This window comes from Neovison vison, chromosome 4 (assembly GCF_020171115.1).
Source record: "Neovison vison isolate M4711 chromosome 4, ASM_NN_V1, whole genome shotgun sequence".
NCBI lineage: Eukaryota > Metazoa > Chordata > Mammalia > Carnivora > Mustelidae > Neogale > Neogale vison.
This window is the reverse complement of record NC_058094.1, coordinates 16,819,869-16,844,776: the sequence shown is the minus strand read 5'-3', so window position 1 is coordinate 16,844,776 and position 24,908 is coordinate 16,819,869. Positions and strand designations below refer to the sequence as shown.

The 24,908-nt window shown below is 45.8% G+C and overlaps 1 protein-coding gene across 1 annotated transcript in view; it reads left to right on the top strand.

Moving 5' to 3' along the window:
- Nucleotides 1-13,219, top strand: part of NTAQ1 (N-terminal glutamine amidase 1) — a 130,255-nt gene extending 117,036 nt beyond the window's left edge. The window contains exon 6 of the mRNA XM_044244998.1: nt 13,186-13,219. Within this exon, the coding sequence (XP_044100933.1) occupies nt 13,186-13,196 (11 nt within the window). The 3' untranslated portion in view covers nt 13,197-13,219. The remainder of the gene's footprint in view (nt 1-13,185) is intronic.
- The last annotated feature ends 11,689 nt before the right edge of the window (nt 13,220-24,908 follow it).

Genomic DNA, 24,908 nt, shown 5'->3' with positions numbered 1-24,908 from the left:
GAAAGCCTGTTGGGGAGTGCACAGAATCACTAGGAAAACCCAGGCTTACAAAGTGAACTGGAACAAGGGGAGCAAGATGGCGGTCATGGCCAAGGCCAAAATGATGCCTGAGGAGCAGCCTAGTGAGGACATGGCTGACCTCCCCATGTCTCCCCCCCCCCCCCCGAGCAGAGGACATTACCAGCACGACACTGCTACCATCACTGGCTCTGGATACCAGACATCGCTGCTACGGCGACCGGCCTCACCAGAAGAAGCCCTTTTCTACTGTCCCTACTTCTTTGCAGCACCAGCTTCTGTAGGAAAACCCTGGGTCCATCTGATCGGCTGTGACTTACCGCAAGGAAAGCTGGGAAAATGAATGTCTGCTCTTCTCCGCTTTTATACTTTAGGTGGGGTCTGCCTTACCCCAGGACTTCTAGTGGGGGAGTCTCTGGAACAGGAAGATTTAGTGTTGGGTAGAAAAAAAATAACTTTAGTAATAGGCGGAGAGCCAGATCTCTCCAAATTGAATACACTGTAGTTGTTTGATAGTTTCTGACAAGATGCCCAGTCCTCTGAACCTTTGAGTCAGTGAAACCCTTACTTTTACCGTGTTGTTTGCCATCCAGTCCCCACTCTCCAAATGTCAGGTGTCAAAACTATGACAGGTCATCATGTACTGAGGGAGGCCTGTTAATTTCTTATCTATCCCCCACCTTTTATTTTAAAAAGCAAATCCTGGGTGCCTGGGTGGTTCAGTCGTTAAATGTCTGCCTTCGGCTCAGGTCATGATCTCAGGATCCTGGGATGGAGCCCCGCTTCAGGCTCCCTGCTTAGCGGGAGGCCTGCTTCTCCCTCTCCCTCTCCCCCTGCTTGTGTTCCCTCTCTCTCTGTGTCTCTCTCTGTCAAATAAATAAAATCTTAAAAAAAATAAAAAATAAAAAGCAACTCCTGCCAGAACACAGTACCCTTTTAAGTGTAAGCAGAGTTGAGTGCCTAAAATAAAGCAAAACCAAACAGTACCAAACCAAACCAAACCAAACCAAACCAAAAATACCTAGAAAAACACGAGGACCTCAGCCTCTGATCTTGTCATGCACATGAGACTGGGAAGTTTTCCTGACGGCTGTACCTCTGTACCACCCTCTGTACCAAAATGGACTGTATGGAGAAACATGTGGCTTTTTCCTTGTCACTGTCCCCAGGACTTGTCATGCATGAACCACCTGTGGCATTTCTTCAACATCCCCTCAAGGCACGCTGGCCCTAGACCTTCCATCTTGGGGCGCATGGGAACAGACTCGTGGCACCATCTGAGAGGCCCCATTCTGAATTAAGCAGTCTTTGAGGAGATCTGGGTAAAAAATGCACCCGCTCTCCTTTGCCCCCTGGGACGCATAGATAATGAGGCCACACAATCATTCACAACCACTAAGGGGGTGCTAACCTCTCTGTATTTAAGCCAAGAGACCTCAGGTTTGCTGGAACATAGGGGGTGGACATTCCAGACAACATGGCTCTCTCTCCCTGTTACCCTGGGCTTTCCAACTGGTGGCGGGGGTGGGAGGTGGGGGTAGATCTTAGAGAGAATCCGGTTGTCCCCTGAATATTTTTTTTAAAGATTTATTTAATTTATTTGACAGAGATCACAAGTAGGCAGAGAGGCAGGCAGAGAGAGAGGGAGGAAACGGGCTTCCCGCTGAGCAGAGAGCCCGATGCGGGACTCGATCCCAGGACCCTGAGATCATGACCTGAGCTGAAGGCAGAGGCTTAACCCACTGAGCCACTCAGACGCCCCTCCCCTGAATATTTTATAGAAATTGGGGCCTGGAGAGGTAAAGCACTTGCTCCAGCTGACATAGCTCACAAGTGACAGGACCAAGGGAGAGCTTTGGTTCTCCATCTCCAGAACAGACATAGTAAAAGTAATAAAATATTTGTTTGTCAATCACAAGCATGTTATGACAACAAAGAAGAAAATAGATATGGAAGTAGTGTTAGACACATATTAGGTAAATTTAGCAGACCCCGAGCAAGTGTAATCTCTCTGTACCTCTATCTTCTCAACTGTGCAATGGGAATAATCTTATTGGTACTGTGTTACCAGGTTGTGGGAGGATGAACCAAGCAAAAACGTGTAAATTGCTCAGGGTAAGACTTGGCACAGTGTGTGTGCTAAGTGAATGCTAGTTATTAATATTGGTTTCTTGAACTTGTCACCCAAAGGAAGCTTCAATTAGGTCCTGCTCCTTGACTGATAAATTAAAAAATTAGTTATGTGGCTAACTACTCCCCTCCAAATTTTGCTGTGAAAATTTATCCAAAAGCTAAGTTCTCACTGTCCTAGAGAAAATTTATCCAAAAGCGAAGTTCCCACTGTCCTGAGCCCCAGAGACAGTGGCAAAGGCTGATATAGAAATGTGCAGCTGCTGGGCACCGTCCCGAAGGGTGATTTTGCTTCAAATCCTGTCTCTCTTGGTTGCTGGCTGGGTGTCCATAGGCCAACCTTTTCTTTTCTTGGGCCATCCATTTCCTCAACTGCAAAAGGAGGGAGTGAAAAGGCTCTTCTCAGTTCTAGATGTCTCTGTCAAATCTGTAGTTTCTGATCTGTAAATTGGGAACAATAACAATATCCCTTTCCAGGGTTGTTGTGAGGATTAAATTAGATAGTGCACAGTGTCTGGTGTCTTATGAGCTCCTAGTAAGGATCAGTTATAATATTAACAGCCATTGGAAGGTGTTTGTTTCTAAAGCTAACCGGTCTTAGCTTCTTTCCTCCATGGTGTTGGTCTTTGCCTTTGAAGCCAAGTACAAAGTTTTGCGTGACTGAGAGTTCTGGTTGGTTGAAGGCTGGTTAATCAAGAGTTGGTTCCCCTCCTGTTGTGTAGCTCATGCGTATTTGTGGACAGAATTCGCAAGAATTCTGGGGGACTGCTAGGCATCAGATGGTACTTGTCTCAGGCACATCCATTCTGGGGAAGGAAAGGGACGTGGGTTGCCATTCAGTGGTCACTGCTCTGAAACCATCGAGGCAAGTTGGACTCTGGGAGATCCAGGTTGGATAATCTTTTACCAGAAGTGGAAGCAGCTTTTTCAGAAAATGAAAAAAAAAAATCTACTATCACTTTTTTGTCTGAGTGCATCAGAGAACATATTTTTCTTGGAGATAAACCAAAAAGAGGCAACTGCACCATCCACACAAAAGTAATAAAAAGTAATAAAATCTCCTGTGAACAGTCACTTCTTAGTAACCTGGACCCAGAAGATGTGGGTTCAAAGTCAAGGGTAGAATGATAGTAGATGCATCACATAAGAACACAAAGAACACGGAGAACTGGTAATGGATTTATGACATGTTTATGAAACTGAGTATTTGCTTTTTAAAGAGCCTCCTTCCCACAGCTTTGCAAGGAAAGGCATCTCGAAGGAATGTTTCTCCTTGGTGTCCTAGAGAGTGATGGAGGGAAAGAGCAAGGAGGAAGAGATAGTGAGCAAGTGACCTATGTCCTAGCCCCTTTGCATAGAAAGTCAACTCAAGGGTCTTAGTCAGATTCTGGGCTAGCGGTCCTTCTGGAAGGGAGGTATTATAGTGAGTCCTGCCTAGGTAGCTCTTGGGGTCCACGCCATGGAGTCCTTGGCACACTGATCATGGATCCATTTATCTCCCACGGCTCTCAGTTCTCCTTCTACTGCCCATGGTCCACTCTGCAACCTCCCTGCCCACCTCACCAGCTACCCAATCCCCTAAGAGCACCATCTTCTAGGCTTTCCTTCAACATGTTCTCTGCCCTCACCATCCTCCCACTTATCAAGCCCATCACGCTGTCTCAGATCAATCAACATTAATGCCTAACTACTGCTAAAATCACTCATTGAACGCTTACTATGTGCTCATTGCTAAGTGTGCTTTACAAATAATATCTGAAATCCTTACAAAATCCCCCAAGATGGTTATTCCCAGCTCCATTTTTCATATGAGAAAACTGAAGTTTATTTGGTTGCTTGATTTATCCAATGTCTGACAACTAACTAGAAGCAGAGCCAGAATTTAATCCCAGACCCTCCCTCTCTCTAAGATCTGGACAATTTACAACTCAATGTATCAAACTATGTGGCACTAGAGGACTTTTCTCAGAACAAATATACGACATAGAAGATAAATGATTGGAGGTGGAGCTGTTCCATGGAGAGCAGCGGTGGACGCTCAACATATGTCGACCGACTGTTGTTTTGTGTTCATGTCCAAGGTGAATTTTATTTGTTAATTAATTCAACGGGATTGGATTATTTTTGAGTGTATACCTTCTTGTTACAAGCAAGTTCCTTGTTGTAAGCAACTAATCCACCCTCCTTGGGTTTGTAAAATGGGAATAATAAGGCCTCCTGGTTTGCTGAATGTAGGTTTAGGGTGGTAATTGTGTAAGGTGATGGCATGTGGGAGACCAATTCCAAGATAGTAAAGACTGTTTTCTCGTTTATTGAATGACCTAAGAGGGTGTTGCTTTCTTTAAAGACACCAGAACCCAGGTGGACCTTAGAGGCTCTCCCGCCTTGCATAGCAGGGAAGGTCCCATCCACCTGGGAAAACATAAAGGGTGCTGGTAAATGTCAAGTCTGGGAAGAGACGCGCACAGCTGCTCTCATGAGCCAGCCAGTCGCACTACCTTGGAAATGGAACATTTTTATTCCAACTTCCCAGGTGCTTTGTAAAATCCCTTCGTTCAGTTGCTTTTTATGACAACTCAGAAGGCCCTGATGCTGACATCATCCCAGACAGTGGATGGCTGGGGGATGGTTATTTTTCCTAAAATTTCTTTCTCAATGGCTGGATTCCCTGAAGGTAGTATTCCTGCTTCAGGTTACACTTTAGGGAGTGTCTTTCCCCTGGAGCAGAGCCATGAGTTGGACAGCAGAGAGAGACTTGGGCCAGGAAAGCTGTACTAGGGACGGGGCTGAGGCAGAGAGGAAATATGGGCCCTTGCAGCTGCCACTCAAAGGAAGAAAGCTGTTCGTTCTTTCTCTCTTATATCCTCTCCTCCATATGGTTGTCCTTAACGAGAGCCATGGAGGTCTTCAGTTACCCCAGAGTATTTGTTAGTGTTCCCAGCAGATATGTAAGAAGGAGAGTTGCCAGAAAGGGCCTCTGGTTACACAGACATTTCCCATGCAGAATAAGTGACTTGGGGAAATTGTATATGCCTTTGGGCTGAGCTAGGTCAAGTGAGGCCAGCACGTATAAGTATTCTGCTAGGGCACAGAAAAGCTGGGAGGGTCTCATGGGTCTTACTTAGAGTCAGAGCATTTGAGAGCTTGGATTCAGGAGACACTCTGAGGCCCTGGGAAGTTGTGACTTGCCCTGACAGGTGTCTCTTGAGTCTATTAGTCTGTTGAGTCTATTAGTCAAGACACCTGGCTGCGAGTGAAAGAGACATGTGGAAGAATTAAAGAGCAGAGGGAATTTATTGACCCACGTGCATGAAAAGCCCAGGAGTGGCTCTTGGGCTATGGGCATGGCTTGAGATCCCTTGTGACTCTGTGTCTTTCTGTCCATTTCACTTCCTTGCTCACCTCTGTGCTGGTTCAACACCAGGCAGGCTTGTCTCAGTGCTGACAAAGGTAGCCAAACTTTTGTTGAACTCAGAGCTGGTGCTCCTAGAAATAAGAAACAGCATCATTTCCAAAATTCCAGGCCAAGTACCAGGAATGACATGATTGACCTTGTTTGGTTCACATGTCCATCTCCTGAAGCAATTGCTCTACCCAGGAGAATTCTGATTGGTACCATCAGAAGCTTGAGAGGATGGGGCTGTCCCACCTAAAACACCTGGACTGCCCAAGGGGTACAGGGATCCCTCAGAGATGCTGGGCAGACAAGAATCTCTATGCCATCGGCATGGCAGAACTGAAGGGCCATGATGACTGCTCTCTGAGGTCATAGTCTTGTTGGGGAGTATGGCTTGTCCTCTGCTTTTCTTGTAGAGTGATAGAATTTGGTTGCCTGTGGTAAGCAGAATAATGTTCCTCCAAAGATGTCTATACATCCTACTCCCCAGAAACTATGCATATTTTTATGTTACATGGCAGGGCGAATTAAGGTTACAGATTAACTTAAGGATTCTAATCAGGTGGCCTTCAAATAAGATTATCTTGGATGAGGCAGGTGGGTCTAATGTAACCATGAGTCCTTTATTAAAAGAGGGGAGAAGGTGGCAAAAGAGAACCTGAGAGATGGCATTGGGAGGAAGACTCTCCTGGCTTTGAAGGTGGAAGGGAGCTATGACCTAAGGAATGTGGGTGACTTTGAAGGTAGAAAACGCTAGACTTGGATTCTCCCCGAGAGCCCCTGGAAGGGAATCTAGTCCTGCTGATTTTAGTCCAGCAGGAACAGTTTCAGACTTCTGATCTCTAGAACTGTAAGATAATAAATGTGTGTTGTTTTAAATCATTATGTTTGTAGTAATTAGTTACAGCAGCCATAGGAAATTAACACACTGGCCAGAATAAAGACATTGATTGACCTTCTTTGCACCCAACTGTGGCTACCACTGAGTCCTGGGTGTAGGGGGAGTGGCTTTGTGACATTTCTTGGGACTCTCGGGCAGCAGGCAGTGCCCTCTCATCTCCCTCTTTGTCTCTTCCATCCTGATCCCTAGACGTGGAGGCCAACTGGACCACCAGGATGAAGCCATACCCTGCAGAAGGTGGAGGTATGAGCTGGAAGGAGCAGAGCCACGGAGAAGCCTTGAAATTTCTACCTTAATGCTTTGACATGAGTCATGTCATGAGTGAGAAGTCAATCTTTATCTTGTTTAAGCCACTGTTATCATGGGGGCCTTCAAAAACTCACAGTTGGAGCCAAACCTAACTGTTTTGGAGAGAAAAGGCATTAACATTGACCTGTCAACAGATCAAGTCTCTACAAGGTGAGAGCATCCCAAGGGTGTTCCAAGGGTGATTCGGGAGTTCCTCCCTGATCTGTAACTCTTTCCTGGGGCCCCCAAGGTCTTTTCCATCTGGGGCTGCCATCTTGGCTTCGCAGCCCTCAAAGTCATCCTGTCTCCTTTGCTGTTAGTGCCTGTTCTTCAGCTGCGACCCTCACCGATCCTGATTCAGCTTGACTCTCTGGCTCTCTGAACCCTGTGCTGTTTTGGTGAGCACCCATGATGCAGTTCTGGCCCCAGGAAACTCGCTCTTACCCTGGCTGGCCTCCCCCCACCCCACATCCCACCTAAATACAGGTAAATATGAATGCAAGATTTAACTAATAACAAAGACCGGGTCTCTAGGTGTCTGTGTGACTTCAGAGGACATCATAGTTCTAATAACTAACATTTACTATGTTAGTTCACCACTAACTTACTATGTTAGTTCTGTCTCGCTCACCACGAGACAGAAAACTGACTAGTGCTTTATATTTGAAGTGCCTTTAATCCTTAGAATAATACTAGGGGGCAGGTGCTAGTGTTACTTCACTTTACAGGTAAAGAAACTGAAACTGTATTAACAGAGAAGTAAAATAACTTGTCTGAGGTCATTCAACTGCCAAATGGCAGAGCCAGTGTATAAACCAGGTGGTCTGATTTTGGAGCCTATGCTGTGATATATTAGGTGTGCTGTTTCCCAAGCCCAGGTACTTTCATCTTCTGAGTAGCACTCTACTTCAGCAAAAGGTTTAAAGGATCATGATAACGGTTCAGGAAACCAGGCAGGGTCACCCCCTATGGTCATGTGGACTGGACACTGCACAATTCGGGAGGTACCATTCACATTGGCAGTTATGTTAGTTGCAACCCCTGGAGTTGTGCAGTAGACAACCTACACAGCTATACGTGGCCACTCTAAGGGCTTACATAAGCCGATAGCAGAAGGTCACATGGAAATGCCAGGAACTCAGTTGGGGAGCTATTAAAAACTGTGCTTGGGCATTAGTGTTGAAGATTAGGAATCAGGGAAACAAGCCAAGGTAATGGGAGATAGGAACGCAGAGGACTTTTGCTGGGACAGTCTGACAAAATCCGCTGGATAGTTTCTTTCACTCCCAGACCTGCATTAGATGATTTTTATAAATGGGGGAGGAGTTAGTTTTGTTGTTATCATAGAAATAATACATACTAATATTTTTTTGAAGATTTATCTATTTATCTGAGAGAGAGAAAGCATATGAGAAGTGTGGGAGGGCCAGAGGGAGATGGAGAGAATCGCAAGCAGACTCTCCGCTGAACAGGGAGACTGTCACGGGGCTCGATTCCCACAGCCTCAGGATCATGACCTGAGTGGAAATCAAGAGTTGGATGTTCAACCAACAGAGCCACCCAGGTGCCCTTAATACGTGCTTATTGATGGATATTTGGAAAATGCAGGAAAGCTTAAAGAAGAAAATAGTAATCATCCATTGTTTATGAGCCAGAGAGAGTCCCTGCTAATATTTTGTAATATTTCCTCCATATATATATATAGTATGTGGTCAATCATGTTAAAATATTAACTTGTACTATTTGTATAATTTTCATCCAGTCTTCTAGAATGGTTCAGATGGGACAGGGCTGACTCTTGCTTGACCTGGGTCATCTTTAGTGCTCCACCTGGCTGCTAATACAAGCTACTGGGTGATTCTTTCCAAAACTAACAGGATTGAAGGGGAGGAGTGGGAGTGATTGTTGGGACAGGAAATGCATCCCAGTCAAACCCAGGGTCTTGAGTATTGAGGGGCCACTGGAACACAGGGGCTGGCACAGAGACTCATGAGCCCGTTTGTACACCCGGGAGCTTGGTGACCTTGCAGATGATAGACTGGTCCTCCTGAAGGAGACCTTTGAGGTGATGTGGTCCAGCCTCCTCCCTTGACTTCCTTCCAGGAATCCAACATGTCCAAAACTGCGTGATGGGGAAGGCCGGATTTACCATCTACTCTGGAATAAAGACATGTTCCATGCTTAAAGCAGCATTTTGGTCAAAGGCTGCACACTGTCATCCATGTAGATTCATAAGTACCTTAGCTTCCTTAAGGCTCTGAGAAGGCCTGCTGCAAAGAAACCTGTTGGAATTGGCTCAGTTCAGTGTTCCCTGAGCTTGTGTAGACCAGAAGTTCTTTCCACATTAATCACCTAGTCACATCCTAAGGAACATCCTTGGGGAGAGAGAGGCTGTGGTACACTGTACTGGCTGTCCACTTAGGCCAGAAGGGACGCCTGAGACATAAGCAATGTCACACTGGGTCAGAGCCACAGTCCTTCTAGCCCAGGAATGTACTCTCTGTTAGGGCCACCAAGGAAAGTGTTGCAAGAGCATGTGGCTGCCCTCGACTGAGGCCAAGTTTAGAGGCTGGAGACTGGGTCCTCCTAAAGGGCTTAATAGCTTCATATGGCACGGCTATCCCCTAAATGGATTTAAACTTCTGAAAACTTCAAATAGTTTATACTAAATCAATTCCATGGGTGCAAATTCTTGTGTGTCTTGTTCATGGCTATATCCTTAGTGCCATGAATGATGCCTGGTACACAGTTGGCACTCAAGAAAGGCTCGCAAAGCAAATGGGATGACATTTCCTCTTCTTTTTGAGGGGCGCAGAATTCCTCTGGGAGACATAAAAGTCTTGAACTTTCCCTTCCCAGGCTCTCTGACTTAAAATTTAGGATTCAGATTACAATTTTCTTTGAAATTTATGTGTGTTGAGTGCTTAATGGATGTGAACCCCGTACCGGACACGTTCCCATATAAATAAACTCCTATCTAAACTTTCAACAATCCTGTAAAGTAGGGTCGTCTCCATTTTCCAGGTGAGGAGGTTGAGGCTGGGAGACGTTAGGTGACTTGGCTCAGGTCTTGTTCTAAATGGAGTGGCAATGCTGAGATTTATGACCCCACGGCCAGAGCCAGGTCAAGCTCATTAACGAGAGCCTGGGGTGATCAAAGGCCCATGAGACGCATGAAGAAGGGGAGGCCCCAGACGAAGACTCCTGGTTGCAAACGAAGGCACTTCCTCTTCTGAAAAGTAGTTTGCAGCAAGGACTGGCCACGAAGGCTGTCCTGCGTGCTAAGCAGGGACCCAGGGCCACCTGTCTCGCTGTGGAAAATAATTCTGCCTAAGGCAGAGTGACTCTGAGAATTAGAAACGTGAAGAGTTCTCAGCTGATAGAACAGCTGAGGCACTAAGCCTGCCCAAGCCTTGGTTACAGCAACACGGGGCCATAACACGGCAGCCGGTCCTCCCATTGTCCTGTCCGCTCAGCAGGCTGGTGTTTCTCCTTTCATTCAGCCCTGTGAACGCCCAGGCATTGGTCTCCATTGATTGATCGCTCCAGAGTAACTTTTTTTCAGTTTAACTTAACAATGGGAGAAAACCATTATAACACCTGGTTGCCTCTGAAAATGGTGTCTGTTCCTTTGAGCTTGAGCACAAAGGGGTAATTAGGGTTTTTTTGGTTGTTGTTTTTGTTTGCTGCTTGTTTGTTTTTTAGATTTTATTTATTTGAGAGAACACAAGCTGGGGGACAGGAGCAGCAGAGGGAGAGGAAAAGCAGACGCCTGCTGGGCAGGGGCCCCGACGTGGGACTCGATCCCAGGACCCTGGGATCATTATCTGAGTCAAAGCCAGACACTTAATGGACGGGGACACCCAGGCATCCCTATCCTTCTGTATTTTAGAACAGCGTATTCTCCTAGCTGAGGGGGTGGTCTTATGGGAAGGAAGCAGCGTCTCTGTCTGCCTGCCCCTTGCGGGGCGGGGGGTGCCGCAAGGGCATATCGCGATGTTTTTGTTTGGGGGTTTTCTTGCCTCTCAGTGTTTAAGCTTTGTATATTTTGTATATATCTTACAAAACCCTGGGCATTTCCTGCCACTCAGAGAAGTAACCCGAGGAACCCAGTCCATAAAGGTGACAGTGGTGTTTTACTCTCTCGGAATGCCTGAAAGAGGATACTAAATCAAAGTAATTCATTTCCAAGATGGGAGAACCTCAGGTGACAGTGCCTGGTGGACGGGAGAAAGGATCTGGACGTTGGGGCTTGCTCTTCCTGGAGCCCTTGCAGTCAAATGACAGGAGGTGGTCTTTGGCTTAGTCCTGATCTGGGGCTCATCTAACCCTGCTCTCTCTGTATGTGATCTGCTCGCACACTGAGGACCCCTCATCTGGGCGGTCAGAGGGGAAGGACTGACCTCTCATCTGAGACAAGGCACCTGCAGAGTCTTGAAGGTGCAGCCCAAACACTATAAGGAGTATTGTCTCCTGACTCCTGCCCTAGTCAGTGCATAGCCTGGGCTCAGGGTTCAAAAATCAGAAGCTTCCCACAGGGGAGATGAGCTAAGTGAAAACCTGGTACACTTCCTCTAGGGCGGCGCTATTAGGAAACCAAAGCAGAGAACATATCACCGCAAGAACTGATAGTATGGACAATCCATTTCAATAGCACACATTAGTGTGCTAATTTAATTCAAAATTTAGATTGATATACTTCCTTTGTATAATAAGACTCAACTCTGTGCAGGCAGAAACCCAGGAGTGCTCTCATGTCCTTCCTCTTCTCCACCCCTGTGTCCAGACACATGTGGAGTCCAGGATGCACACCTGAGTATCACTGAATCCGTCTACTTCCCTCCATCATCGTGGTCAGCACCCACCATTGCTCCAGGCTATGCTGCAGGGGCCTCTGTGTGTCTCTGCTGGGTCCCTTCTAGCCAGTCTTTACTGTGGTGTCTCCAAAATTGTGCACACAATATGACCCATTGTGAGCAGGCAGAAAACATTAGAACTTAGATTTTTATTTATTTTTAATAAAAGAAGGAATAAAGCTTTAGGAATAAAGCTTTACTGATATTCAACAGATGGATTGACCCTGACCTCTTACCCAATCTTGTGCAAGATAGCCAGTTGCATGTGTCATTTGGTTCAAGAGGTGTCCTGGAGGCTTCCTTTCCAGGCGGGGTTTAGGGAGTATCCCCATGGTTTCTTCTTTGGTTTCTTTCCCCATCCCCCAGCTTTATTGACGTATAGTGGACAACAAAAAATTGTATATATTTAAGATATACATCTTGATGATTTGATATATACATTGTAAAATATAATAATCAAGGTAGTTAAAGTATCCATCACCTTGTATAGTTACTTTTTGAGTGTGTGTGTATGGTGAGATTACTTGGGATTTACCCTTTTGGCAAATTTCAAGTACACAATACAATATTGTTAACTGCAGTGTAATATATGCACAGTGTTGTACATTAGATTTTTGGAACTTACTCACCTTGTGTAAATGAAATATTGTACACCTTGATGGACATCTCCCCATTTCCCCCAGGGGCTGGTAATCACCATTTGACTCTGTTTCTATGAGACTGACTATTTTAGATTCCATGTCTCAGTGACATCATGCAAAATTTGTCTTTCTGCATCTGGCTTATTTCACGTAGCATGATGTCTTCTGGGTCCATCTATGTTGTTGCGAATGGCAAGCTTTCCTTCTTTTATAATACAGCTGAATTGTATTATGAGCTATATCTATCTATCTTTCTATATATCTATCTATAACCTTTCCTTTCTCCATTCCTTCATTCATCAGTGGACATTTGTGTGGTTTCCGTATCATGACCATTGTGAATAATAGGACAATGAACCTGGGAGTGCAGATCCCTCTTCAATATCCCGTTTTCATTCCCTTTGGATATATACCCCGAAGTGGGACTACCGGATCATATGGATCAGGTTTTCTGAGGAATATCGACACTGGTTTCCATAGTGGCTGTCTCAATTTACATCCCCACAAATGGTGCACAGGGGCTTTCTTTTCACGACATCCTTACAAACCCTTGTTATCTTTGGTCTTCCAGATAACAGCCAACCTAGCAGGTGTGAGGTGGTAACTCACTGTGGTTTTGATTTGCACTTCCCTGATAGTTCCAAAAATCTAATGTACAACACTGTGCATATATTACACTGCAGTTAACAATATTGTATTGTGTACTTGAAATTTGCCAAGGTAAAGTTAAACACCTTGAAACAACATACCTATTGGCCACGTGTATGTCTTCTTGGGAGAAATGCCTGTTCAGGTCCTTTGCCCATTTGCTTTCAATGTGTTGCAGTGTGATACTGTGGCTTGTATCTTCTCTGGGGGAAACCTGCTTCTGGATTACATTAAGTAGTTTTAATTGAATGATCTTTCAAAGACATGGACAAGCAACTTACAAGGATTCTTGTGTCACCTTTGTAGATTGCAGATAAGACTAAAGGCAAGCAACAGGCTAACGGACGAGCTATTACACCTCCTGGAATCAGTAAGGACAGTGATCATCGAATCATCTCTGATGCTACGCTGGCCGCCCTCCCAGTTCAGAGTGATCTAAAATATCCAACGGACAAACATCTATTACTATTGATAATAAACCTCACCCTAAATGTATATTATGCTTTGAGATATTAACTTAATGTAGTCATCATGGTAATTTCCGAGACTTAAAGAAAATCTTTTCCTTGAGGACATTTTCAAACATACACAAAAGAGAAAATATAATCATGGACCTCCACAGGCCTATTGCTCGGCTTCAATGATTGTCAGCCTTCTGTCAAGACAAAACTTTTAAAAACTGGTTTTAGCATGAACTCCCTTTGAAGGATTTCGATATTTGTATGTTTTGTAATGTACATGAGCTCTGTAGTGTATAACAAATATTCGGTGCATAAATTTACATAAATCAAAGGCATATACTCAAACACATTTTGCTCATCAGGATTTTGTAATCAAATGTTTAGAGAAGGCTGCTTCACGATGCAGTCAGGATATGTCATCGAATGTTTAGAGAGGGCTGCTTCCCGTTGCAATCAGGCCTTTTCTGTGTACAAATCTCATCGCATTGCTCTGTGTGGCACACCCCTTAATGGCTTCCCATTGCTTTTAAGGAAATCTCAGCAAGGACCCACTTAAGTCTCTTGCCTCCCTCCCCTGCCCTCCTCCTTTGCTCTCTCCCCTCTGGCGCCAGTGCACTTTGCACAGTGCACATATCGACCCAAGTGTCCTTCTGTTTAAAGGGGGGAGGAGCAGAGGGAGAGAATCCTAAGCAGGCCCCTTGCTCAGCGAGGAGCTGACAAGCAGGACTCACTCTCATGACCCTGAGATCATGACCTGAGCCAAAATCAAGAGTCAGATGCTTAACTGGCTGCGCCACTAAGGCGCCCCTCCTCTGTGTGCTTTTGCCTGAAGGCTTTACACATTCTTCTTCCTCTGCTTCCCTTTCCAGCTCCAGCTCCACTTTCTTTGGACGTCCTTTCCTTCCTTCCAGCCCAGGTTGTGTTTCCCGAATGTGAATCATGCTCATGGAATTGACTTCTTTTCCTGCCCTTGTCTGTGTCTATAATATATGTCTATAAACTTGTTATATGACCATATAGACTCTGTGTAATGATAAGACTCCTTTGAGCGGTGGCTAATGTCAGTGTCTCCCTGTAGACTAAAATCTCCAGAAGGCTACCTCCCTAGCATCTATGGCAGTGCCCAGCACATAATTCCGACAAGTTGTGGACCGAAGGAAGCCTATCTCATGGTGCCAGGTTAAAACAGCACAGGGGGAGAGGCGAACCCTGGTAGATGAGTCATCACTACATGAGAAGTTCAGCATCGCAAGAGATAAGGAACAACGCAGGACAACAATCGGAGTTCACAGGCAGTGCGTGGGTGAGGGCCAGACAAGCGCAGTGGATGTCAAGTGCGTCAAGTTCAAAGAGAACGGTCTGCATGGGGTGGGCTGGGCTGGCTTCAGACAGTATGATCTTTTGAAATATAAAAGCCACATGTGAACAAACGCTGACTGACATCCCGGAAGCTGCAATCCTTGCGTTTTGGGATACCGAAAGCGTAATTTAATTTTGATTTACAAGAGTCTCCAGTTCGACCCTGAAGTCAAAATGATAATGTCATCTTCCCAGATCATTCCAGCATGAATGAATCTGCCCTTTTCTCAGGCTCCGTATTCATTATGGCCTTGAAGACGGAGCCGTGCTTTATTAGCAATAACATCTTCCCTTCGGTCTTGCAACAGTTTAACCCAGTTTGACTTTTGACTGGGCTCTCATGTGGTATTCTTTTGTGGTTTTGTAATAAAGGGACTTGTTTTTTTACATGATCTGGTAAATAGAGATCCAACTCTTGGTATTAATTTAGAAGACTGTAGGCTGATCTGTGAAGCCCAGTCTGACATTCGTATAATCTGATCCTTTTTTTGCCCAAGGGAAGCTCTATTTACATCTGTTTTAACACACACTTGTTTATTTCTCTGGTTTCTTACTCTTCTGCCTTCATTAGAATATAAGCTTCATGAGAGGAAAGGCCTTCACTGTTCGGTCTCCATTATAACCTCAGCACCTAGGACAGGGCCTGACACAGAGCAGGCCCTCCGTAAATGCTGAATGTTTTCAGAATCTCTCAAGCTTGTAAGTAACTTGAGGAGAGAGGACATTTTTTGTTCTAACCCTTTATTTCCTATGGTATTGCCTAGTATCAGATACTTACTCATAGTGGATGTTGGGAGGACATCAGCTAAATGGAATCAAAGAGAATTCTGCTGAGTTTTTTGACCATGGTAGAGGAGAGAAGGAAGAGCAGGTCGGGGAGGACTGGCTTTAAAATGGATGGACTTACTGTGGAGTCACAGCTCCCTTCTCATTCGCTGAGTGACCTTGGGGAGATCATTGGGTTTCTCAGCCTCAGTGTACTCTTCTGTAAAACAGGGATGTTAACACCAGTAGTCCTCGACCTAGGGCCCTTGTGAGACATTCCGTCTGGGAAGAGCTCTGTAAACAGTGAAATGCCTAGAGATATGAGTTGTGTGGACTCTGGCCAAGGCAGTTAGGAAATGCTGGAGATTCCCATAGGGCTGTTGGCAGTGCCCTTGGCCTTCGGACAAACAGTGGCCCCAGAAGTTAAACCTGCTGGGTCCAGATTTCCAGGTCCCCGTCTCTATAAGCTCCTCCTGTCATCACCTTCCCTTCTACCCTGCTCTCTCCTGTGGCTTTTTCCTCCCTCCCCCACCTCCAGCCTCGCTTTATGCTGGTTCATCCAGTCCGTCTGAATTGCCAGATGAAATGTAACTTGATAGCCTGAGTTATCTAGAATTACATTCCAAAAACATCTCTGTGCTTCCTCAGGGGAGAAAGGAAAACAGGGACCATGGTGAAAGAAGGCAGAGAGGATAATCTAACCATATTCTAGTTTTTCTTTTATGAAATTTCTTTTTAGAAATTTTCCTAATCAATGCCAGCCATGCAGGTAGAATAAGGAGTCTCCTACCGGGTATGATCTGAAGGGAACTAGAAGGTCCAGCCCCAGTCTCTCTTATTGGCCTGAAATTCTCCCCTTACCTGTACTTTTGTGCAGATATACTGTATTGAAGGTATACATATTATATAATGTATATATAATATACTGCAGGTGTAATATATTGAAGTCAATATATTTTCACTGAAGATCACAATTCACTGTTATCCCTGAGCTGCAGTTAGGGTGATGTTAGATTCCAAGGGCCTGGAGCACAGAAGACAGAAATGGAAAGCTTGAAAGGACAATGTAGATGGGTGCCCACAGGGCTTATGGGACCTTGCAAACTGAACCAAGGCAGTATGGAAAAATGGAGATGGGGTATCAGGAGAAAGGGGTGGAGATCTGGTTGTGCCACAGATTGGGGCAGAGTAACTCTCCTCTGCCTTTAAAATTTTAATCCTCACTGAGCTGGTTTATTATTGTTCAATTATTTTTAACTAAGGTTAGTGGAAGTATGGTGTGTGTGTGTGTGTGTGTGTGTGTGAAATTTCTGAAATTTCAAGGGGCTCTTTATTTTGTCAAAATGAAAACAGGCTAATTGACTTTTTGGATTTTCATAATAATTTCATTATCATTATATCTTAGTTTCATTATTATGAGACAATACGGAGAAGACTGTGAAGTTCATTGAGAATAGCAGCCGGCATCTGTGCCTTATGCTCCTTCTTCGTGCCCACGGTCCTGCTCCTTGTCCTGGTCTAGGTCACCTCTTACACCTTGGCTTGAGCTTTTCCCTCTCCCCAGGGCACCCTCATGCTCTCTCCATGGGTCCCTCAAAGCTGAGCCCAGACTTTCTCATGAAGTTTCTCATGATCTCTGTGCCACATGCCAAACTGTGCTTACGAATTTGCCTGTCATGCACTTTACTCTCCCTGCCAGAAGTTGGAGTGCACTTGCTTTCCACTCTACTCCCCGCCCCATGCTCCTGTTGGGGTGAGGGACATAAGAGAGCTGTCATCCTCATGCTGTAGCCCTCAAAGGCACTTAATAATGTCTGTTGAGTTGACTGTATGCTGCTGGTGCCAGTGAATTTCTATAGTGGTCTCAGAAGCTCTAGAAAGAAAGCATCCTACTTCCTGTCTGATGACCGAAACTCCCTTACAATTCAAGTAAGCCTTTCATTACACTTCAAAGCAACGTTTATGAAAAGGGCTATCCAGTTTTCAGCTCTCCTAGAAGTATCTGAATTATAGATCAAGCATCCTAATCCCAGAGGTATAAGGTGTTCTACGTTGAAACATATACTGTTTATCTAAAAAGATATACTGCATCCCATATGCTACACTGAGAGGTCATACAGTGTAACAATAAGTCAAGCTCAGTTCTGGGACCAGTCCCTCTGGGTTCAAGTAAATTGCTAATCTGTGTAGTTCCTACCACATAGAGATGTTGTGAGATTAAAAGTGGTAATAAGTTAGTTCATAAAAAGTTGAGTAGAGCAGTATGGGCACGTGATTAGTGTTCAGCAGTAGGACTGGTGTTGTTGTGGTGGCATTATTGTTACTTTCCCACTAATCTGAATGTGGCTGTGCTCATGTGGGCAGCCCCTTCTTTCACTTTACCCATTTTGAGACCAAACTTGGCACCGTACTAGATTCCTTCCTTCAAATCAAATTGAACCACAAACATTTTCGTGAGAAACACAGATCTTACTGAAGATAACTTAGGGAGATCTGGATGATGAAACTGCATATAACCAGCAAAAATTTAAAAAAAAATCCATTTTTAAGCATTTTTGTTCCTTCCTGAAAGTTTCTTTCTTAACACTAGCAACCTCATTTCTTCTCTTACCCTGCCCCCCCCAATATTTTCCTACCCCTTGTGGTAACTTGTCCTACTATCTGGACACATCCTCTTATCCTCTTCAGGATTCATCCTCCTTGGAAGGCAAATAATCTTTTCCTTTTCACGTCTAGAGCGCTACTTAACAGAAAGCGCTGTTTATTACCTGTGTCAGACTAAGCGTGAGTGCTAGAGGCCCTACTCATTCAGGTTCCCTGCTGAGGCCAGTGGGGAGCTGGAGCCAGTCTGCACTGGCTCATGATGCCAACTGTGCACATCTCTTCCCAACTCTGCTTTCAGGACACCATACTGGTAAAGTTGAAATTGGCCATGGGAGTATTCACACCATGGAAACGGACAAATGCTATGAGCTGGGGCTTTCTGCGGAGAATGGGCTGTTGAACATTGACCAACACACCACTTCTACAGCACTGGCACTTTCTCTGGCTCTCAGTGAGACCTCAGGGTGCCCTGGCTTGGCTTCCTGCTTCCTAATTTCTGGCATTCTGCAACAGGCAGTGAAGCTAGGTGTCTAAGGAGTTCTGTATGCTCTACCTCTCCTGGCCATGTTTCCTTCTTCCCTCCTTCTCTTTCTTGGCTTTACCTCTACTTGTGTTCCCTGTATTTGAGCTCTTCTTTCCTGGTAAGTGAGTCTGGATCATACCTCGGGCTGGGTCAGGGTCTCTTTCTCTCTCTCTTTTTGTCTAAGTTGCCAACATGCCACATGGCAGGAGTCTTATCAGACATGGCACAGAGGGTGCAAGATTTGCTCCCAGGAATGGGGGGGTTCTTGATTCCAGAGAACCTGCATGACTCCAAAGACGGGGGCTTCTAGGAAGTCATGGTTTCGCTGTCTTCTCGGCTCTCTCTGTGGGCCCTGAGTCAGTGGTTCTCCACTGTAGCTGCACATCAGAACCAGTGAGGACTGAAACACTCCCAGTGCTCAAGGACAGCCCCAACCCCAGATTTCATTTCTATCTGAAATCAGATAGACCCAGGTGTCATCGTGCCTCTTCAGATCCCGCTGTAATTGACTTGCTTTGCCTCCTTCAGTCTGTGGAGGGCCCAGGCTCCTCCCTGCTGCCATTACAACCCGATGGCCACTTCCGTTCCTGAAACCTTGCCTCTGCTGCACTGGTCAATGTAGGAATCATCTAACCAGCCTACAGGTGCTTCTCTGTTTCATAACTGCATCCAAATACCACTCTCTCAGGGAAGCCCTCCTTGATTCTCCAGACTAGGTCAGGTCTTTTTGTTACATACATATGTATACATGTATGTATATGTGTATATATATTTTGTATATTTTTTCTTTTAATTTTCCGGCATTTCTCTTTCAGAGCTGTTAAATCAGCTTTTATGTCCATATTTAGTTTTATATTATTTGATTAATAAGATCATATACTCTATGAGGGGAGAGATTATGTCTATTTTTTTCCCAACACTTAGGCCAAGAGCTTAGACCCTCACGCTTGGTACACAGTAGGTGCTCAGTGGGTGGTTGTTGAATGTTGACAAGGTGCCGTGGGAAAGAAGGAGACTGGGCTTCAGGAAGGGCCTGCAACAAGGAACAAAAGGCCAATCACCATGCCTTCATCCAGGGTCTCTGGTTCTTTCTCTCTTCTCTCAAGACCAGCTTCCTGTGCCTCCCAGGCTAGTTAGTAGGTAAGGGAATGCCGCCAGACATCTGCTTAGTTTATATCATCTTCATTTAAGAGACCAACTCAGACTGAGCTACACTCTCCGAGTCTCAGTTCCGAGGTGAAAGACTGTGTTGGCTCCGGCTGGTTCAGGTGTCCAATCCTGGTCCAGTCAACACTGGTGAGGGAGCACGGTATGAGGTATGCTGGTGAGTGGTCCGCCTAAGGAGTCACATAAACTGGGCAGATACCCCACATTATGTTCCCCATAGCCTATGCATAGTCTCTGTCAAAAATGAAGACCTAGGTGGAGGAGAGAGAAGAGATAGGTGCTTCGGTGAAGGCAAGGAGTCCCCACCAAACAATAGGCGAGTGGGTTGCTAGTTTGTCTCCCTGGATAAGATTTTTTGACTCTAATCCCAAGGGCCTGAAAAGGCCGAACATTCCCAAGACTGATTTTCTGGCTGGCTTTGGGCGTCTCATGCCAGTGGAGGAGAGAAAATCAGACGGATCAGCGCCCAGTCTGCAGGGAGTTGCTGGCTGGCTCGGGAATGGGTTGGCGTTATCCAGATCTCCTCTGACTCACATGGGGCTGTTGACGATGAAGGAGGTTAGAAATTCCTAACACAGAGAGAGCCATAAGAGGCATTGAACTCTCAGGATGAGAGTCGGCTGTGGAATGACCATCCCGGGCAGTGGGCTTCCCTACCACTCTGTGAGTTCTGAGAGGGCAGGGCTCTGTCCCTGTTCCTGATTGTCCAAATGACAACTTCCTGAGGCCAGGGGATATAACAGCATGTACAACACAATCTCTGCCATCATGGGGTAGGGTCTAATGGGGGAGACGGAAACAGAATCAAGTCATCATAGGACAGTACGTTTGGTGAATGCTCTGAGAGGTATCAGCTGCTGAGGAGACACATGGATGGGGAAGAAGGCTCCCTGGAGGAGGTGATACTTATGTTGGGACAAAATGAATAGGATTTATCCAGGTGAATGAGGGTCATGGTGGGGAAAGGAGTGAGGAATAGGATTTAGGGCTAAGGAAATAATATTTACAAAAGCCTACAGGTCAAAAGAGCGTGATGTCACCCAGAGATTACAGGTTGTTCAGAAGTCTGGAGTGCTGACCAGCAGGCGCTCCTGTGGTAGTACTCCGCATGCTGTGCTAGTCTCTCATTGTTTCAGGAGGACAACCTATAAAGGGAACCATCCCAAATACCACGGGCTTTGATTTCTATGAAAACAGAGCATCAGGGAGTCACAGCATCTCAGTGACCCTCTCAGGGCTGTGACTGTCTCCTCTGTAAGCTGCTCCAACAAGGCATGTGAAATCAATTTTCAAATGGAAGGGAATATCACCGCTTCTCTTGGGTTCCTCCGAAGTCCTGTGCTTGAGGTTATACCATCAACACTCTTGGGATAATTGAGATGTTCAAGGATGGTTCTCATGTTCTGCACTGGTGTGTGCATGGCCTGCTCAATCCGTACTCCTGGTGGTGATGATAGCATGGCTTTCTCTCTTCTTTACAACCTGCCAAAGACTACCTCTGACAGTTCTGGAAACCCAGGTACGCAGAGCTTCACTTCTCTGGGTGTGGGGGATATTCCCTTCTGCCATTGGTGACCATACATCAGTAGGGTTGGTTGGCGGGATAGGTGTCTCCTCTCTCCCAATGCTCTGTGCATGCCACCTCTTGAGCTGCAGGACAGACAGAGAGAGGGCCAAACTGGAAGAAGACAACTTCCTCTGCCCTGGGAGGCACAGTGTTCATCAAAGCTGAGGGAGTAATTGTGTTTCCTGCTAGAATCTCATCATCTTCTTGAGCCTCAGTTTCCTTATCTGTAGAACAGGGAGTTAACTTATTTGCCCATCTCCTGCTCAAGGGTCCAGGACAAACTGAGCAGAGGCAGCCCAGGAGGAGAAGGGAGGCACATGGGTAGGGTGAGCTGACAGAAGTGCTGTGTGCAGGCTGGGATAGCCCTCAAGTCACAGGGATCGGAGTCATTTAGGGAAGTGGAGTGAGCCGCAGCTGCTCCTTGTAGATGGAGCACGAGCTCTCCAGTTCTCCACAGTGTCCTCCACAGCCCCCCATGCTTCCTTTGTTCCATCTGGCCTCCACAGTTGAAGCTCTACAGTTGACCCTCTGGCTTCCATTTCCTCCCTGATGTCCTTGCCCTTCCATCTCCCAGCTTCCTCATGGCCTGACTCCGGGAACATTTCCAAGCCCTCTGAATCATAATGGCTACCTACACTTGTTGAGTAACTTACATTTGTTTTGTCTGGCATTGCACTAAGATTTTCCATACTTCGTTTCACTGGGTCCTTATGAAATACCCTCTCCTGGTTTTTACAGGGCTGGTTTGCTTCCATCACTCACTATCATCTCATTTATTTCTTCTTCTGATGTCTTACCACCCCTTTCCCTCATCACTTACCCTTACACCATGCTGTTTTATTTTCTTTGTAGCATTTATTATGGAATTTATCCTGTACATTTCTTTATTGCTTGTCACTCCTCCCTAGGATGTAAACTCCCTAAGAGCAGTGACCATCAATGTTTTGCTCACCACTGCCCCACCCCACCCCACCCCCAGCATCTAGAAGTGTACCTGCCACATCCTAGGAATCCATCCACATTTGTTGAATGACTCAATACTGTCATCACTATTTCAAATATGAGCAAATTGAAGCAGAGAGAGGCTGAGTAATGTGTAGTTCATACAATGGCAGAGCTGGGGGTCAAACCCACGTTGTCTGTCTCCAAAGCAGATACCCTTAATCCTGATGCATTACTGGCCTCATGGTGGTGAGACCTTTCCCTGCCTAATTTCTTCTTCTGGAGCAAAGTGAGCCAGATTACTTTTCTGCTCAGCATGCCATCTACTTGATGCTGGGCCTTATGTTTCCTGCTGTGGAACACGATCTCCCAGAGCTGTGTCTTCCATCAATAGTCCCCAAGGAGACTGAGCAAATTTTTGCCATGGGCCTAGAAATACAGGAAACCAATGTCACATCTATTTCTCCAAAAACCAAGAGGCCTTCAAAGTTACCATCACTTTGGGTCTCCCCTTCTTAGATACAGTGGTGCCAAGGATGAATATAAAGGGATTGAGATCTGAGTCCTTTAAAAGTGTTCTGGAGAGAAGGAAAGGTAAAAACCTAGAGCCCAGTTCTCTCGGTCATTTTTAGAGGAAAGTGTAAAAATAGAAAATCTTGTTCTGCTGAAGAACTATTTAAGGACAAAAGTACAACAGAATCACATATAGAATTGGGGAAAGAAGTCAACCACAGAACACGAAAGCCCATCCCAGTCTGGGAAGAGCCAGAGGAAAGGGACGTGTCTAGTTCTGTCCTTTCTCACGTTTGGTATTTCTCGTATAGAAATACAGGACTGGGACAGGAGAGACTGGAACGAGGAAAGAATGAAGACTCTCGGAAGATCCTGAAATTCCATTTCTGAATTCCCGACTGCAACCTCGGAAGTGTTTGTGTCTCGGAAAATCTTAGACCTGTCCCAGCACTGCGAGATCCCACGCTGGGACCTCAGAACCTACAGGGGAAAGAAGCTCCGCGCTTCTTGGGTGCCTCCCACCAAGTCTCCTGTCTTCTACATCCTTGAGTCCTCTGTCCCCAGCACCTTCAGGCTTGATACCTGCTTTCCATGAGCCATGCTCTGAACAGACTTTATATTTAAAAATCCCATCCCCAGTGAAACATGAAGTCCCTTCAAAGTAAGCAAATAAAATCCCAAGGAAGTCTCATTTAGAAATAGAGCCTCTCATGCCTTTTTTTTTTTTTTTAACTGTGATTTCTCTTCCACTGGAGAAGTTTCTTTAAAAAAAAAAAAGAAAGAAAAGAAAAAGGAGAAAAGCTCAAGAGGCTAGATGGCTTGAAACCAAAATGAGCTACTGAGCTCTCTTCACTAGAATTCTGCTGGGGACAGCGGCGGCCTAGCATCTCAGTCCTTGGCTCAGCAGGATTCCTGGGTGCGGGGGTGGGCCCCCCCCCCCCGGGGCCCAGGCTATGAACGACTCATGCTCGTGGCTCCATTTCCCAAGTAACTTCTTTGAGCATTTCTTGAGCTCAGGGAAAAACTCTCCTGGGATGAGACGAAGGAAGAGCAGGAAGAAGTTTCCTTTGTATCTTGGAATGTGCCTGGGAGCCCGTGAAGAAGCCACAGGGTAAACGGGTCCATCCTCCCCTAAGTTTACTGGTTCGGATTTGGGAAATTTATTTGCTTTTTGCTTAAAAAAAAAAAAAAAAAAAAGTGAGAACATATGATACAGAGCAGCAGGCAAAGAAGAAGACTTCAAAACCCTGGCTCGCTTGTGGTGGGCGTTGGGGGCTCTGCCTCTCCCAGGGGTCCCCTCCTTCCCTGGGTTTAGGCTCCTCTGCGGTTTGGGGCCATTGGCCTCTTTGAGAAGCATTAACACAACTGACAGCATTGGTGTCTCTCGGGTGGGGTGGGGGGAAGGGTCCATGAGAAGGGGAACTGTTAATGGGCATGTGCCGCAGGGGGAAAAAAGTACACCCAGGTGCAGGATCTTCCTGGAGGGAGGGAGGGGTCTCTGCCTTTTCCAGGCTACAGCCACCAAATATTTAAAACACACACACACACACACACTCTTATATATTTATATAGGAATAAACTATGTATACTTATAAACTATATATATATTTATATATATATTTATAGAGGGTTCCCCCCCCCAATCTGCCTTTGTTCTAACTGCCTGCTTTCCCAGCAGCCTTCTGTTGTAATCTAGTTGTGTGTCATTTCCCTGCAGGGACAGCAGTGACAGCATCTGGCTTTCTTGACAGTTAACATTTCTCACTGTAAATCAGTGGTTCTCAACCGGCGACTTTTCTGGCAACATTTGGTAATGACATTGGTTGTCACAATGTGGGAGGGATGTGATCCTGGAATTTGGTGAGTAGAGGCCCGGGGCGCTGAGAAGTGTCTTGCAGTGTCCCCACCACCCACTACGAAGAATTCGCTGGTCCGAACGTCAGTAGTGGGTCGATGGTGCGGAGCTTGGACACCCCGCTGTGAATGATAGATGGACATCTCCCCCTCAGTCTCTCGGAAGCTTAGTTAGCTTGACGTGCTGCTGAGACTCTAAACAATTCTTGATGTGACGTCATCCTGTCTTTTGGTCCATCAGGCTGGAGACCAATGTCTGGACTCTGCCAACTTC